Source organism: Muntiacus reevesi, chromosome 3 (genome assembly GCF_963930625.1).
Source record: "Muntiacus reevesi chromosome 3, mMunRee1.1, whole genome shotgun sequence".
NCBI lineage: Eukaryota > Metazoa > Chordata > Mammalia > Artiodactyla > Cervidae > Muntiacus > Muntiacus reevesi.
The window spans coordinates 201,793,924-201,806,745 of NC_089251.1; the positions used below are offsets into that span (position 1 = coordinate 201,793,924).

At 52.8% G+C, this 12,822-nt stretch overlaps 1 protein-coding gene across 3 annotated transcripts; it reads right to left on the reverse strand.

The window, feature by feature from the left end:
- Positions 1–9,631: 9,631 nt before the first annotated feature.
- TMEM177 (transmembrane protein 177) lies at positions 9,632–12,594 on the reverse strand. Of its 3 annotated transcripts, XM_065927813.1 has the most exons (3): positions 12,220–12,305; positions 11,030–11,159; positions 9,632–10,885 (listed from the first exon to the last, which is right to left on the reverse strand). In XM_065927813.1, the coding sequence occupies exon 3, from the start codon at positions 10,862–10,864 to the stop codon at positions 9,929–9,931; it is 936 nt and encodes a 311-aa protein (XP_065783885.1). In that variant the 5' UTR covers positions 10,865–10,885; positions 11,030–11,159; positions 12,220–12,305; the 3' UTR covers positions 9,632–9,928. The 3 variants fall into 3 exon arrangements, with proteins under 3 accessions (XP_065783885.1, XP_065783884.1, XP_065783886.1); XM_065927812.1 differs by lacking the exons at positions 11,030–11,159; positions 12,220–12,305 and adding an exon at positions 12,570–12,594; XM_065927814.1 differs by lacking the exon at positions 11,030–11,159 and having other exon boundaries at positions 12,220–12,322.
- Positions 12,595–12,822: the final 228 nt, after the last annotated feature.

The window sequence follows — 12,822 nt, forward strand, 5'->3', positions numbered from 1 at the left end:
TGGCGGGCTGCAGTCCATGGGGTCGCAGAGCTGGACACAATTGAGCGACTCTCACACACACACACACACACACACACACACACACACGCACACAGAGAAAGCATAATTATGGCCGTTGAACTACGTGGTCAGTGGCTCAGTGCCAAGGTATCAGACTTGGCAGGTCTTGTTTGGGGACAGCAGTGACGTCTGTCAGTACAGAGGGTCTGACTGGGAAGTACTAACATGGCTTCTGAGTACGGATGGCCAGCCCCAGCCTCCCTCAGTGTGGGTTCTGGCACTCGCTGAGAGCCTTCCACCACTGCAGCAGGTGGAGGACAGCTAGTGGAGGTGGGTGATGGCATGAGCCTAGTCCACTGATGCAGTTTACCTCTGACAGCAGTAGGGAGCAAGGCCTTCTGGAGAATAAGGGCTCCAGGAGGCTGGGACTGGAAGAAGCCCAGAGCCAGGACAGTCTGGAGTCAAGGTGGCTCCAGGCACTGCAAGAGATAAGCTTGTGTTCCCAGCCTGCTGCAGTTCAGTGTGGCTGAGTCAGGGGTGTGAGGAGCAGGGGGCAGAGAGAGGGGCGCTGAGGGAGGAGTTGGCAGGATCGAGCCTGTGGGCAGGGCTACTTACCCCGTTGGCCTTTGCTCTGAACAATCTGTGGGTGCTTTAAGGATCATGTTTCAGTTCTTATTCATCCTGCCCCAATCTGGGAACTTGCAAATTCCCAGTGCACTGAAAGGCTTCAGTCACCATCGCTATCATCACCACCACCACCACCATCACCATTTCCATCAATATTACCATCATCACCACCACCACCACCATCACCAATAACAACAAAACTGCCTCCCCAAGGCGGCACAATCAGACGTTATTCTGAGAGAATGTACACGACTCTGGCAACACACAGCAGCCCTCAGCAGCCCTCACAATGTTGAATTTCGTTGGCAGAGGCCCTGGAAGAACACTGGAGGAGGAGAGGCTCTTGCAGGTTCTCCGAGATGGGCTCCTCCAGGGTGACCCCCTGGGGTTGGGCTTCTGTAGCCCACCTTCTCTCTGGTTGTCTTGTCACAGAGGCTGCTGAGGAGGCCCCTGCTCACGGACCACTTCCTCAGAATCTCCTTGGGTGGGTGTGCAGCAAAATTTGTGGGGAACCTAATGTGCATGGCTTCTCTGTTATCCTAGAGGGTGGATTTCGAGGCAGTTCTGCCGTGTGGCACCTGATGGAGCCACTTCTCTGCACCAGGGAGCCGTGCTGACACCTTCTGTAGCGAGATCAGGTCTCACTTGGGCAGGGGTGGTGGCTGCTCCTCATAGCTGCCTTCAAGTATTATCAGGGTTCTCCTGAGTTCCTACAAGCAATTCCCTCATCAGGCCAAACCCATTACGACTGTAATAATTCCTTATAGAATAATAGTTCTTCATATTAAGCTTTCCCTGTTAAATCACTGTGTGGTTTGACTCCCAGTTGGGCCAAGACTGACATGAAAATTATACAAATTGTCCCGTTTCTGGCTTTTGTATAAGCTAGTCCCACAGCTTGTTTCATTTGGCTAACAGGGTCCAGTGGCTAAGAGCACAAACTCTAGGGCCAGACTGCCTGTGTTCAGACACCAGGTCTAGCACTGGCTAGTGGAAACCACTTCATCTCTCTATGCCTGGGTCTCACCATCTGTAAAATGGGGACAACAGGACTGTTGGCGGGATTATGTGAATTAACGAAGGTAGAGGGTTTGGCACATCAGTGCTCTGTAAGTATTTGATATCATCAGGATCAGGTTCTCCTGACTCACAGTGAGGATTTCAGCACCAGGAGCCCCTCTTTGAGGTCTCTCTGGCCACTTCCCAGCCCAGGCTGAGTTAGGCTCCCTCCCATGCGCTCCCACACTGATCGGCTCACACCCTCCCTGCACTGATGCCATCCTGCTGTCACTGCAGGCTTATTTCTGCAGATCTTGATGAGGGCAGGGCCTGTCCCCAGGGCCTCAGCAGCAGTGAGGGAGGGGTAAGTGAGTTAAGATGCTCTGGAAATAGGATTACTTGAGTAAGAGGCTGCTAAGAGACATGCCTGTGAGGTCAAAGGGGGCGGGAACAGAAGAATGTAGGGAGAGCCTTCAAATCACAACATAAGGTAGGTCTGACATGTGTGAAGGAGGTGGGGAAGGAAGGAGGTCTGGGGAGAAGGATCTCAGACCTCAGTTCAGTTCAATCAGTCGTGTCCAACTTTTGCAACACCATGGACTGCAGCACGCCAGGCCTCCCTGTTCATCACCAACTCCCGGAGTTTACTCAAACTCATGTCCATTGAGTCAGTGATGCCATTCAACCATCTCATCCTCTGTCATCCCCTTCTCCTCCTACCTTCAATCTTTCCCAGTATCATGGTCTTTTCAAATGAGTCAGCTCTTCGCATCAGGTGGCCAAAGTACTGGAGTTTCAACTTCAGCATCAGGCCTCCCAATGAACATTCAGGGTTGATTTCCTTTAGGATGGACTGGTTGGATCTCCCTACAGTCCAAGGTACCCTCAAGAGTCTTCTTCAACACCACAGTCCCAAAGCATCAATTCTTAGGTGCTCAGCTTTCTTTGTGGTCCAACTCTCACATCCATACATGACTACTGGAAAAACCATAGCTTTGACTATTTGGACCTTTATTGGCAAAATAATGTCTCTGCTTTTTAATATGCTATCTAGGTTGGTCATAGCTTTTCTTCCAGTGAGCAAGCGTCTTTTAATTTCATGGCTGCAGTCACCATCTGCATTGATTTTGGAGCCCCCCAAAATAAAGTCTGTCAGTGTTTCCACTGTTTCCCCATCTATTTACCATGAAGTGATGGGACCAGATGTCATGATCTTTGTTTTCTGAATGCTGAGCTTTAAGCCAACTTTTTCACTCTCCTCTTTCACTTTCATCAAGAGGCTCTTTAGTTCTTCTTCACTTTCCGCCATAAAGGTGGTGACATCTGCATATCTGAGGTTATTGATATTTCTCCCAGCAATCTTGATTCCAGCTTGTGCTTCATCCAGCCCAGCGTTTCTCATGATGTACTCTGCATATAAGTTAAATAAGCAGGGTGACAATATACAGCCTTGACGTACTCTTTTCCCTATTTGAAACCAGCCTGTTGTTCTATGTCCAGTTCTAACTGTTGCTTCCTGACCTGCATACAGGTTTCTCAAGAGGCAGATAAGGTGGTCTGGCATTCCCATCTCTTTAAGAATTTTCCAGTTTATTGTGGTCCACACAGTCAAAGGCTTTGGCATAGTCAATAAAGCAGAAGTAGATGTTTTTCTGGAACTCTCTTGCTTTTTGGACGATCCAGTGGATGTTGGCAATTTGATCTCTGGTTCCTTTGCCTTTTCTAAACCCAGCTTGAACATCTGGAAGTTCATGGTTCACGTACTGAAGCCTGGCTTGGAGAATTTTGAGCATTACTTTACTAGCGTGTGAGATGAGTGCAATTGTGCAGTAGTTTGAGCATTCTTTGTCATCTCAGGCCTAGAGTTGTCCTAAGATAGATCTGCCCAGGCTGCTGGGGCATCCTTAAGCCAGTCCTTGACTGGAGGAGTCCCACAGTTCACCAGAATGGGCCTATTTGAGTACTGCACAATGATCAATCCCTTCCTGAAGGGAACCTACAAGAGGCCTGGCTTCAGTGAAAGCATGCTGGGGGATCTAGATAAACAGCAGCTGGGACTGTCAGTCAGTTTTGCTTCCATAGCAGATCTGAGCATCATGGTTGCCACAGTAACTGACAGGCAGAAGGTAGGCCACGCCCCAAGGATATGGGCCAAAAGCAGGGATGCCAGGATCTGTCACCTTGATGAAGGGAGAGGGGGGTGGGCCCATGGACCTCTCTGAGTGAGACTGCATACACATCCCTGTTAACATATATATATATACTGGTAAGTCCTTATATATACTGAATGAATAAAGTCATTCAAATCTCACCATTATAGAATTATTTTCTGTTATGAAATTTTGAATTTCAGAAATTTTGCAAATTTCCTTCCAGGTCTTACCATAACTACATTATTGCAATTCTCATGCATGTTATACTTCAAATGTTTTAAAAATATTTGATATTTAGAATATTTCCTCTTGTTTCTACCATAGCCTTCATAATTATGCTTTTCAGTAACTGAACAATATTCAACAAAATGGATGTACCAAAATTTCCTCACTGTTTTCCAGTATTTCCATTATCCTTATTTTCTTCCATATTATAGGTAATGCTTGCATGTGTATCTTTGGACATACATGACTTAATTTCTGATGGATTATAGCTCTAGGATAAACTTCTAGGTTTGAAGTTACTGGATCAAAAGATACAGTTTTGTGATTGTGTCAAACTTTGCTCCACTGCTTTCTAAAAATATTATGTCAGTTACATTATGTGTATGTTATCTATTGCTGCATAAAAATTATCATAAAATGAAGTGGCTTAACATAACCTACAATTACTGCCTCACTGTATCTGTGGGTTGGTGATCCAGGCTTGGTTTAGCTGTGTCCTCTGCTTCAGGGTGTCACAGGCTGCAGTGAAGGTTTCGCTGAGGCTGGGGTCTCGTCTGAGTCCTGACTGGGGAGGGATTTTCTTCCAAGTTCCCATGTGCTGTCAAGACTCAGCTCCCTGCAGGCTGTGGGGCCTCGGTGCTCAGCTGGCTGTGAGTCAGAGGCTGCACTTGGTTCTCTGCCACGTGGGCCTGTCCAACAGGTAGGATGCTTCACTGAAGCATGCATCTGAGAAATAGCAGTCGACTGGTAAGACAGAAGTCAGTCTTTTCTAACAATCACAATTGCCTTATTCTGTCGTGTTGAACCAAGAGAAGTAAGGGGAGAAGACGACACAGGCCAAGAACACAGGAGCAGGGATCTCTGGGGGCCATCCTGGAGGCTGCCCCAGAGTGTCACCAAGAGGACACATTGCAACAACTTCACCACAACCTCAAACACCCAGAACGTTCCAGGATTTAGAAATTACCTGTACAGCAGGGGTAAAAGACCATCTCCTACTTTAATGACTTCTCCTCTAGTGTGGTGTTCCCCCCAGGGCCACCTGGGTCCTTTGCTTTCAGCTGCTGCCAGTTAATTTCCCAAAAGGTGTCAACTGGGAGCCGTGTGACGACATGCCCCCATCGGGGCTCTGAGAGCTGTGAGCGGAGCTCTGATTGTGAGGCAGCGTCCCTGAAGGGGCTTCAGCCTCAAGAAGCTTCTGGTATTTGAACAGCAACTCCAAGACCTGGACACCCTACTACCTGTACCCCTAACATTTAGGAACCAATCTTCTCTTAAAGCTTACTACAAATGGATTCACATTTTGCAAATTTTACTTTCACTGTCAGGACAGTCCTATAGGATACATATTAATGTCTCTCTTTTACAGAGAGGAAACTCAGGATCACAAGTGTGAAGTCACTTGCTCAAGGTCACTTTGACAAAGTGGCAGGAAAGAAAGTGAAAGTGTTAGTCATGTCCGACTCTCTGCAACCCGACGGACTGTAGCCCTCCAGGCTCCTCTGTCCATGGGATTCTCCAGACAAGAACACTGGAATGGGTTACCACTGCCTTCTCTAGAGGATCTCCCCGACCCAGGGATCGAACCCGGGTCTCCTGCATTGCAAGGGGACTCTTTATCATCTGAGCCACCAAGGAATTGCTGCCCCCTCTTTGTTCTCTGCCTCCTATGGTACCCCAGTTCTCAGCTGGGGCCTCCTAAGGCTCCATAACACCCCACCCCGCCTCCCCATCCCCACCGCAGCACTAAACATTACGGAAAGGGTGGACCCTTTCCCTTCAGTTAGCTGGAAGGTCTCCCCTGGAAGTTCCAGAAATCTCGGCTCAGTGACATTTTATTTCCTGGTAAAAGAGGTGAGGATGAAAAGTCACCTCTAAGTGGCAGGGGGTGAAAGGCTATAGAGACCACAGAACATGGTTTTAACCTTTTTGGGATAAAGTCCTGAACTGCTTTAAGGGGCACAAAATATCACAGAATCTGGGGAGTCAGCTTCCTCTAAAGCCTCTGAGAAGGGGGTCCCTGGAGCCCTGAGAAGTAATCTGTGCCCTATAGGAAGGGAAGTGATGCACAGCGTCCCGGTTTCCCCATGAAGTCAGCAATCGTGGCCAGGCCATGGCCTCGGAAAGTCCCAAGTCGGGAAGGAAGGACAGGGTCACACATGATTCACAGTGGCCGTGCCCAGGGCCCCCAGTAAGCTCAGAGACCCTAAGGAGCCAAGCCTGTGTCTGTGGGAGCTTCAGAGCCTTGTTCATTTATTCCCAAATGTGGAGCGCCTCAGTCGCGAGCTGTAAACGGGACATACAACCCTGCCTGTGCAGACAGTTCATTTCAGCAGAGGATATGCTCAGCCATGGTCACTTAATTACTTAGTCACAGTTGGCAGCAAAAGTCTAGGAAGAGCACTAAGGTTCAAAGGGTCTTCCCAGAGGGTGATAATGATAAAGAATCCCCCTGCCAATGCAGGAGATCCAAGAGACACAGGTTCCATCCCTGGGTTGGGAAGATCCCCTGGGGAAGGAAATAGCAATCGACTCCAGTATTCTTGCCTGAAAAATCCCATGGACAGAGGAGCCTGGAGGGCTACAGTTCATGGGGCTGCAAAGAGTTGGACACGACTGAGCTACTGACCACCACCACAGGAATGGCTGCAAAGGTTTTTTTTGTTTTTTTCATTTATTTTTATTAGTTGGAGGCTAATTACGTTACAATATTGTAGTGGTTTTTGTCATACAGTGACTGCAAAGGGTTTTAAGCAGAAGAGAACCCAGTCAGGCCTGTGCTCTGAGAGTTGGAAGAGGTGGGGAGAATGGCCAGAAACCCATGCGAGAAACCACCTGGGGAGGGTGAGATGGAGCTGGAGTCTCTGGGCAGGGAGATCACCATGCTGCACCCTGGTTTAGCCACAAGGCGGGAAGAAGGGGTGATGGGGAGGATGGCTCAGTCCCAGGCACGTTCTCAGCCAGAGCTGCCACGTGCCTGCCAGGCCTGCAGCAGGAGAGCTCTGGATGGTAGCAGATGGCAAGGATGTGCAGGATGTGGGGAGCAGGGGGTCACTTAGCCCAGGCCTAGAGTGGGCCATGGGCAGCGTGTGTGGGGTCTTAGAACAGCCCGAGTGGAGACCAAGTTTGCAATTTGGACTAGAAGGAGCCAAGTAAGTGTGTCTCAGGAGGTCACCTCCCCGTCCCCACTGGCACCAGGGCTCTCTTCCCCTCCCATCCAAATGGAGCAGCAGGAGCGCCTGGCCTCTTCTCAGCTCTGGCAGCACTGTAAGCAACTGACGGGGGTGGGACCATCTGTCCGCCTGGTCAAGCCTGTGGCCAATGCTGCCGAGGCACCTGGGAGAGGCAGCGCAGTGCCCTCAGGGCCATCTGCCGGGCCCCAGCGCAGAGACCCCCAGGATCGCCCAGTACGGGGCCAGAGCGCCGAGCCCGGCTCACCACCAAGGACCCAGCAGGAAGACAGGCCAGCCCTGCCTGCTCACTCCATCCACGGTCTTCTGGCAGGGACCACCGGCCACTCCCGAGTGGGCCTCCTGGGCTGGTTTTGTGTCCCTCCTGCGTGGGGCCTAATTATACCCTCTGCCCTGAGTTACACTGACACCAGGCCTGAATTCTTCACCTCTTCCAGCGAAAACATAATCACCAACACAAGGGACATGTGGGGACTTCTCGGGTGGTCCAGTGGCTAAGACTACACGCTCCCAATGCAGGGGGTCTGGGTTCAATTCCTGGTCAGGGAACTAGATCCTGCATGTGCAACTAGGACCTGGTGCAGTCTAATTAACAACAAAAAAGACAGGTGAATGGCCTGCGAAGATGCTCAACGCCACTCATCATCAGACAAATGTGAATCAACACCACAGTGAGATATCACATCAGTCAGAACGGCCACCATTAAAAAGGACAAGTAACACATGCTGGAGAGGATGGGGAGCAAAGGGAAGCCTTCTACACCGCAGGTGCAGCCACCATGGAAACCTGTACGGGGCGCTCAGCGGTCGGACTTCACCTTCTGGTGCGGGAATGGTGAGGGTTTGATCCCTGGTTGGGGAGGTGGGATCCCACATGCCTTGTGGCTGGGAAACCAAAACAGAGTTAATGTTATAATGAACTGAATAAAGACTTTAAACAACCCAAATGTTCATTGACAGGTGAATGGATTAAAGATGTGGTACATACACACAGCAGAATATTTCTCAGCCACAAAAAAGAATGAAATAATGCTATCTGCAGCAACATGGATGCAACTCGCGATGATCACAGCGAGTGAAGTGAGTCAGAGGGAGACAGACAAACACCAAATGATATCATCACTTACATGTGGAATGTAAGATGTGATGCAAATTAACTTACCAACAAAACAGAAACAGACTCACAGAGAGTACAGACTGGTAGTTGCCGAGGGGGCGGGGGTGGGACATGGACGGAGTGGGAGCTTGAGATTAGCAGATGCAAACCGGTACACAGAGAACAGACCAACCAGGTCCTACTGTGTAACGCAGAACGCTATATTCAATACCCGGTAATAAACCATAATGGAAAAGAATATGAAAAAGATACACACGTATTTGTATAACTGAGTCACTCTGCCGTACAGCAGAGAATAATACCACATTGTAAATCAACTATACTTCAATAAAATAAAACGAAACTAAAAAAATACAGGAATGACCAAGGGAACCTGGCTGACTCATCACAACTCTCCTCACCTTCCCTGCTGGGGTCTCCTGTCCAAGCACCAAAAGTGGGGGGTCTGTCTATCCAGCTGAGGACTGGAGGGAAACAAACCCAAAGGCTGCAGCCTCCCGTGGTCCCAAGTGGGACAGCAGGCCTGGCCCACGGCCCAGCGGCACCCCTCTGCTCTCCTCACCGTCCCTTGGCCCCATTCCCATCTCCCTTCATGGTCCCTGCCCTCCCCAAGCACTCACCTGCTCTGTCCTGACTGCAAGGCCTCAGCTTTGCAGGCCTGCTCCCCGTCTCCCTCAGCCAGAACTCCGAGTAGGAGGTCCCGCCAGGTTCCAGCAATACCTTCTCCCTCCTTCAGGCCCAGGGGCTCTCCTGGGGCCCTGCAGGGCTGCTGGGCACCCAGCCTCTCTGAGCTGCCATCTGCACTGGATACACCTCCCTCAAAGCCCCACAGGGAGCTCTGTCTCCCAGCTCTTGGGCCCATACAGGCTTCTCCTCTCAGCCCCTCAGGACCTTTACCCTCTCCACAGGAGGGGAGCCTGGGATCTGACCACCAGGCAAACTGTGCAGTGAGGACCGTAAGAAAGCGGCTGCATCCCGCAAACACCTCCGGTGGGGAGACGTGGTCTGACCCCTTTGCTGCTAAGTCGCTTCAGTCGTGTCCGACTCTGTGCGACCCCATAGACGGCAGCCCACCGGGCTCCCCCGTCCCTGGGATTCTCCAGGCAAGAACACTGGAGTGGGTTGCCATTTCCTTCTCCAACGCGTGAAAGTGAAAAGTGAAAGTGAAGTCTCTCAGTCGTGTCCGACTCTTAGCGACCCCATGGACCGCAACCTACCAGGCTCCTCTGTCCATGGGATTTTCCAGGCAAGAGTACTGGAGTGGGGTGCCATTGCCTTCTCTGTCTGACCCCTTTAGCCCCCTGTAATCAAACAGCAAGGAAGACAGCCTTCTGTTTATTTAGGCGCTGGCACCCAGGCCCTCCTGTAATGACCTCACACAACCCCAAAGGCATGCCAGGGAGTTTACATCAGCCCCGTTTTACAAAAGAGGAACCAAGGCTCAGATTCATAAAGGGACGTGTCCGAGCTGACTTGGGTCATGGGTGGTGGGCTGGGGCAGGAACTGGGCTGTTAAACCCCAAAGCTGCAAGTCTGCTGACACTGGGCTGCGGGCTTGCCCGAGTCCACGGCGAGTGGCCCCTGCCTGAGCTGGAACCGTCCGAGCCACGAGGCCCTCAGGAGCCGCCGGGGCCAAGTGCTGCCCGCCACATCTGCAGCACCGAGTCCCGGCGGGCCGTGTCGGGCAGGTGTTTGATGCGGAACCAGTGTCTGGGAACAACGTTCCCGCTGGGCGTGTACAGCTTCTCCCCCCGCTGGTCCAGCAGACTACGAAGGGCCAGGTTGCCCGACAGAACCTTCTCGTAGAATTCTACCCCGCCCCGGGCATAGGCTGCAGACAGGGAGGCCGTGCGGCGGTCCAGCCAGGCTTCCAGGGCGTGGGTGAGAGAGTCCGTGGAGAAGGCGTAGGCCACGAAGCCCGCCGCTGCTGCCACCAAGTTGAAGGCGGCCCGCAAGCTCATGGGGCCCCCGTAGAGCCCCAAGGCGTGCTTGGCCCCCACACTCAGCGCCCAGGTGCCCGCCAGGCAGGCTGGGGCTGGCAGGGCCTGCAGGGCGGCCGCCCCACTCTCCAGGTACACCACCTCCTTGGCCAAGGCGAACTTCTGGGCCTCGTGAGACAGGGTCAGGGCATCTCGCAGCCGGGCGCCCGCTGGGCTCCGCCAGTCCACGCGCTGCCCGTACACCACCACGGGCCGGTCAGTGCTGGTCACTGGGCCACCCAGGAAGCTGGCGGGGATGCCCACGATGGCCCCGCCAGGGAGTCTCGGGAAGCCGGCACTCACAGGCTGGAAGGTGAAGGTGGTGAAGGCCTCGAGGTGGTGGCCCGCGGGGATGCCAATGTCCTGCTGCACCTCCCGGAAGAGCCTCTCCAGTTCTGGGGACAGAGGCGCCGGCTGGCCCTGAGGCCAGTACTGGTACAACCACTGGACCACAGGATCCGGGAAGAGGTGGTACGAGATCTGGGCCCCGAACAGGCCTGCGCAGGAGCCCACCAACAGGCCCGTCCTGTGTCTCTGCACAAACACCGTGGCCAGCCACAGGGGACCTGCCATGAGGGCTGCCACCACTGTAACCTGGGCCAAGAGAAAGAGAAGTGAGCCAACAACTGCCGGGGTCGACCTGCAGACCAAACACCCCCGGGCCACATCCCCTTTAACTGAGGCAATACGCGCAGGAGCCGAGAAGTGGCCCCACTCTGACTCTGCGTCACCACTTACCAAATGTGCGCGTGACAATGGTCTACCAGGAGGGGGTCTGTGCTGAGTCAATAAACACACGCCACACGCGAAACAATCAGGGTCTGGCAAGGAGCAGACGCCCCTCGGCCAAGGCGAACTTCCGGGCAACCTGAGACAGGGGTCAGGGCATCTCTCAGCTGGGGGCCCGCTGAGCTCTGCCAGTCCACTCGCTGCCCGTAGACAACCACGGGCCTGTCAGTGTTGGCCACTGGGCCACCCAGGAAGCTGGGGGGATGATCATGACAGCCCCGCCAGGGAGTCTCGGGAAGCCATGGAATGGCTATAATTACAACTTTGATTCCCACGGCCAGGAACGGCCCCAAGCCACCCACCTCTCACCCCACTGCCATACTGAACACGAGCACTAATTTAAACACGAAACACATGGTCAGCTTATTCCATCCTTACTATATGCCCAACACAGTTCCAAGACCCTTACACATATTATTTAACAACTGAATCCTTACAACTCTGCGCCCTTATCATTATGATGTCCCTATTTTAAAGTGGTGAAACACGGAGGCACAGATAGGCCTCAACTAGTAACGTGGCAGAGCTATGGGCAGAACTATGTCCCTCCAAATTCATATGGTGAAGTCCTAACCTCCAGAAGGAGGAATGTGACTGTATTTAGAGATAGGCTCTTTCAAGAGGTAATTAAGTTAAAGCGAGGTCATTAGGATAACCCCTAATCCAATCCAGAGTGGGACATTCGGACACAGAAGGACTACGAGGACCCAGACCCGAAGGTGGCCATCTACAAGCCAGTGGGAGAGGCCTCAGCAGAAACCAGCCCTGCCAACACCTTGATCTTGGACCTCGGGCCTCCAGCATTTCAAGAAAACACATTTCTGCCACCCAGTTCTTGTCACTACAGCTCCAGCAGACAAATACTGGCCCAGTTTTGAACACACGTGTCCACAGCAAATTTTCCACTGTAGATTATTTTTTATGATAAATTATAAACACGCAGGAAAGTGGAAAAAATAGTATATTACAAACTAATTTCAATCTGTCAAGTCATGGCTAGCTTTGTTTCATCTCTACTCAAACGCATAATCCCGTCCAGCTAGTTTATTTCCAAACACAGTAGGGCCATACTATTATTTCATCCGAAAATGTTTCGGTAAAATTCACAATTGTTTAATTTAACTGCGCCTGAAGCTTACTGTCTTCCCGTCTGTTCAGTGTTCACTTAGCAAGTAAATTGCTGCAAACAAGAAGCCAGCGTATTCCTTGAGAGTCACGTCACTGCGCCTTTTCGCCAACGAGGCAACCAAAGCCAGGACAGGAAGGGTCCAAACGTAGGTCCTAGCTCCCCCAGGACCCCAGCACCAAGGCCGCGCGCCCCAGGGAGGCGTGGGAAGGGGTGCCGCGCATCCCGCAGGCGGCTGGGCGAAGAAGGACCGCAGGACCCTTGCTCCACGCGGGATCCCCTGGCTACGCCCACGGCTGGAACACACCGCCTAAGGAGCCCGCAGGGGTCCGCTGGTCTGCCCGCCACCCTCCGCGCGCTCACCTCCTCCGCCGCCGCGCCAGGTACGCCGAGCACGTGGGCGGGGCGGGGCCAGGCGCAAAGCACGCCGGCCGGCTCTGGGGGCGGGACAAAGCGGCGGGGCCCTAGGGGGCGGGGCTGAGGCGGCGACGCCCGCCCGCCGGCTTCGGGGGCGGGGCTCGGGGGCGGAGACAAAGGGGGCGGGCAGCTCGGGGGCGGAGACAAAGGGGGCGGGCAGCTCGGGGGCGGAGACAAAGGGGGCGGGCAGCTCGGGGGC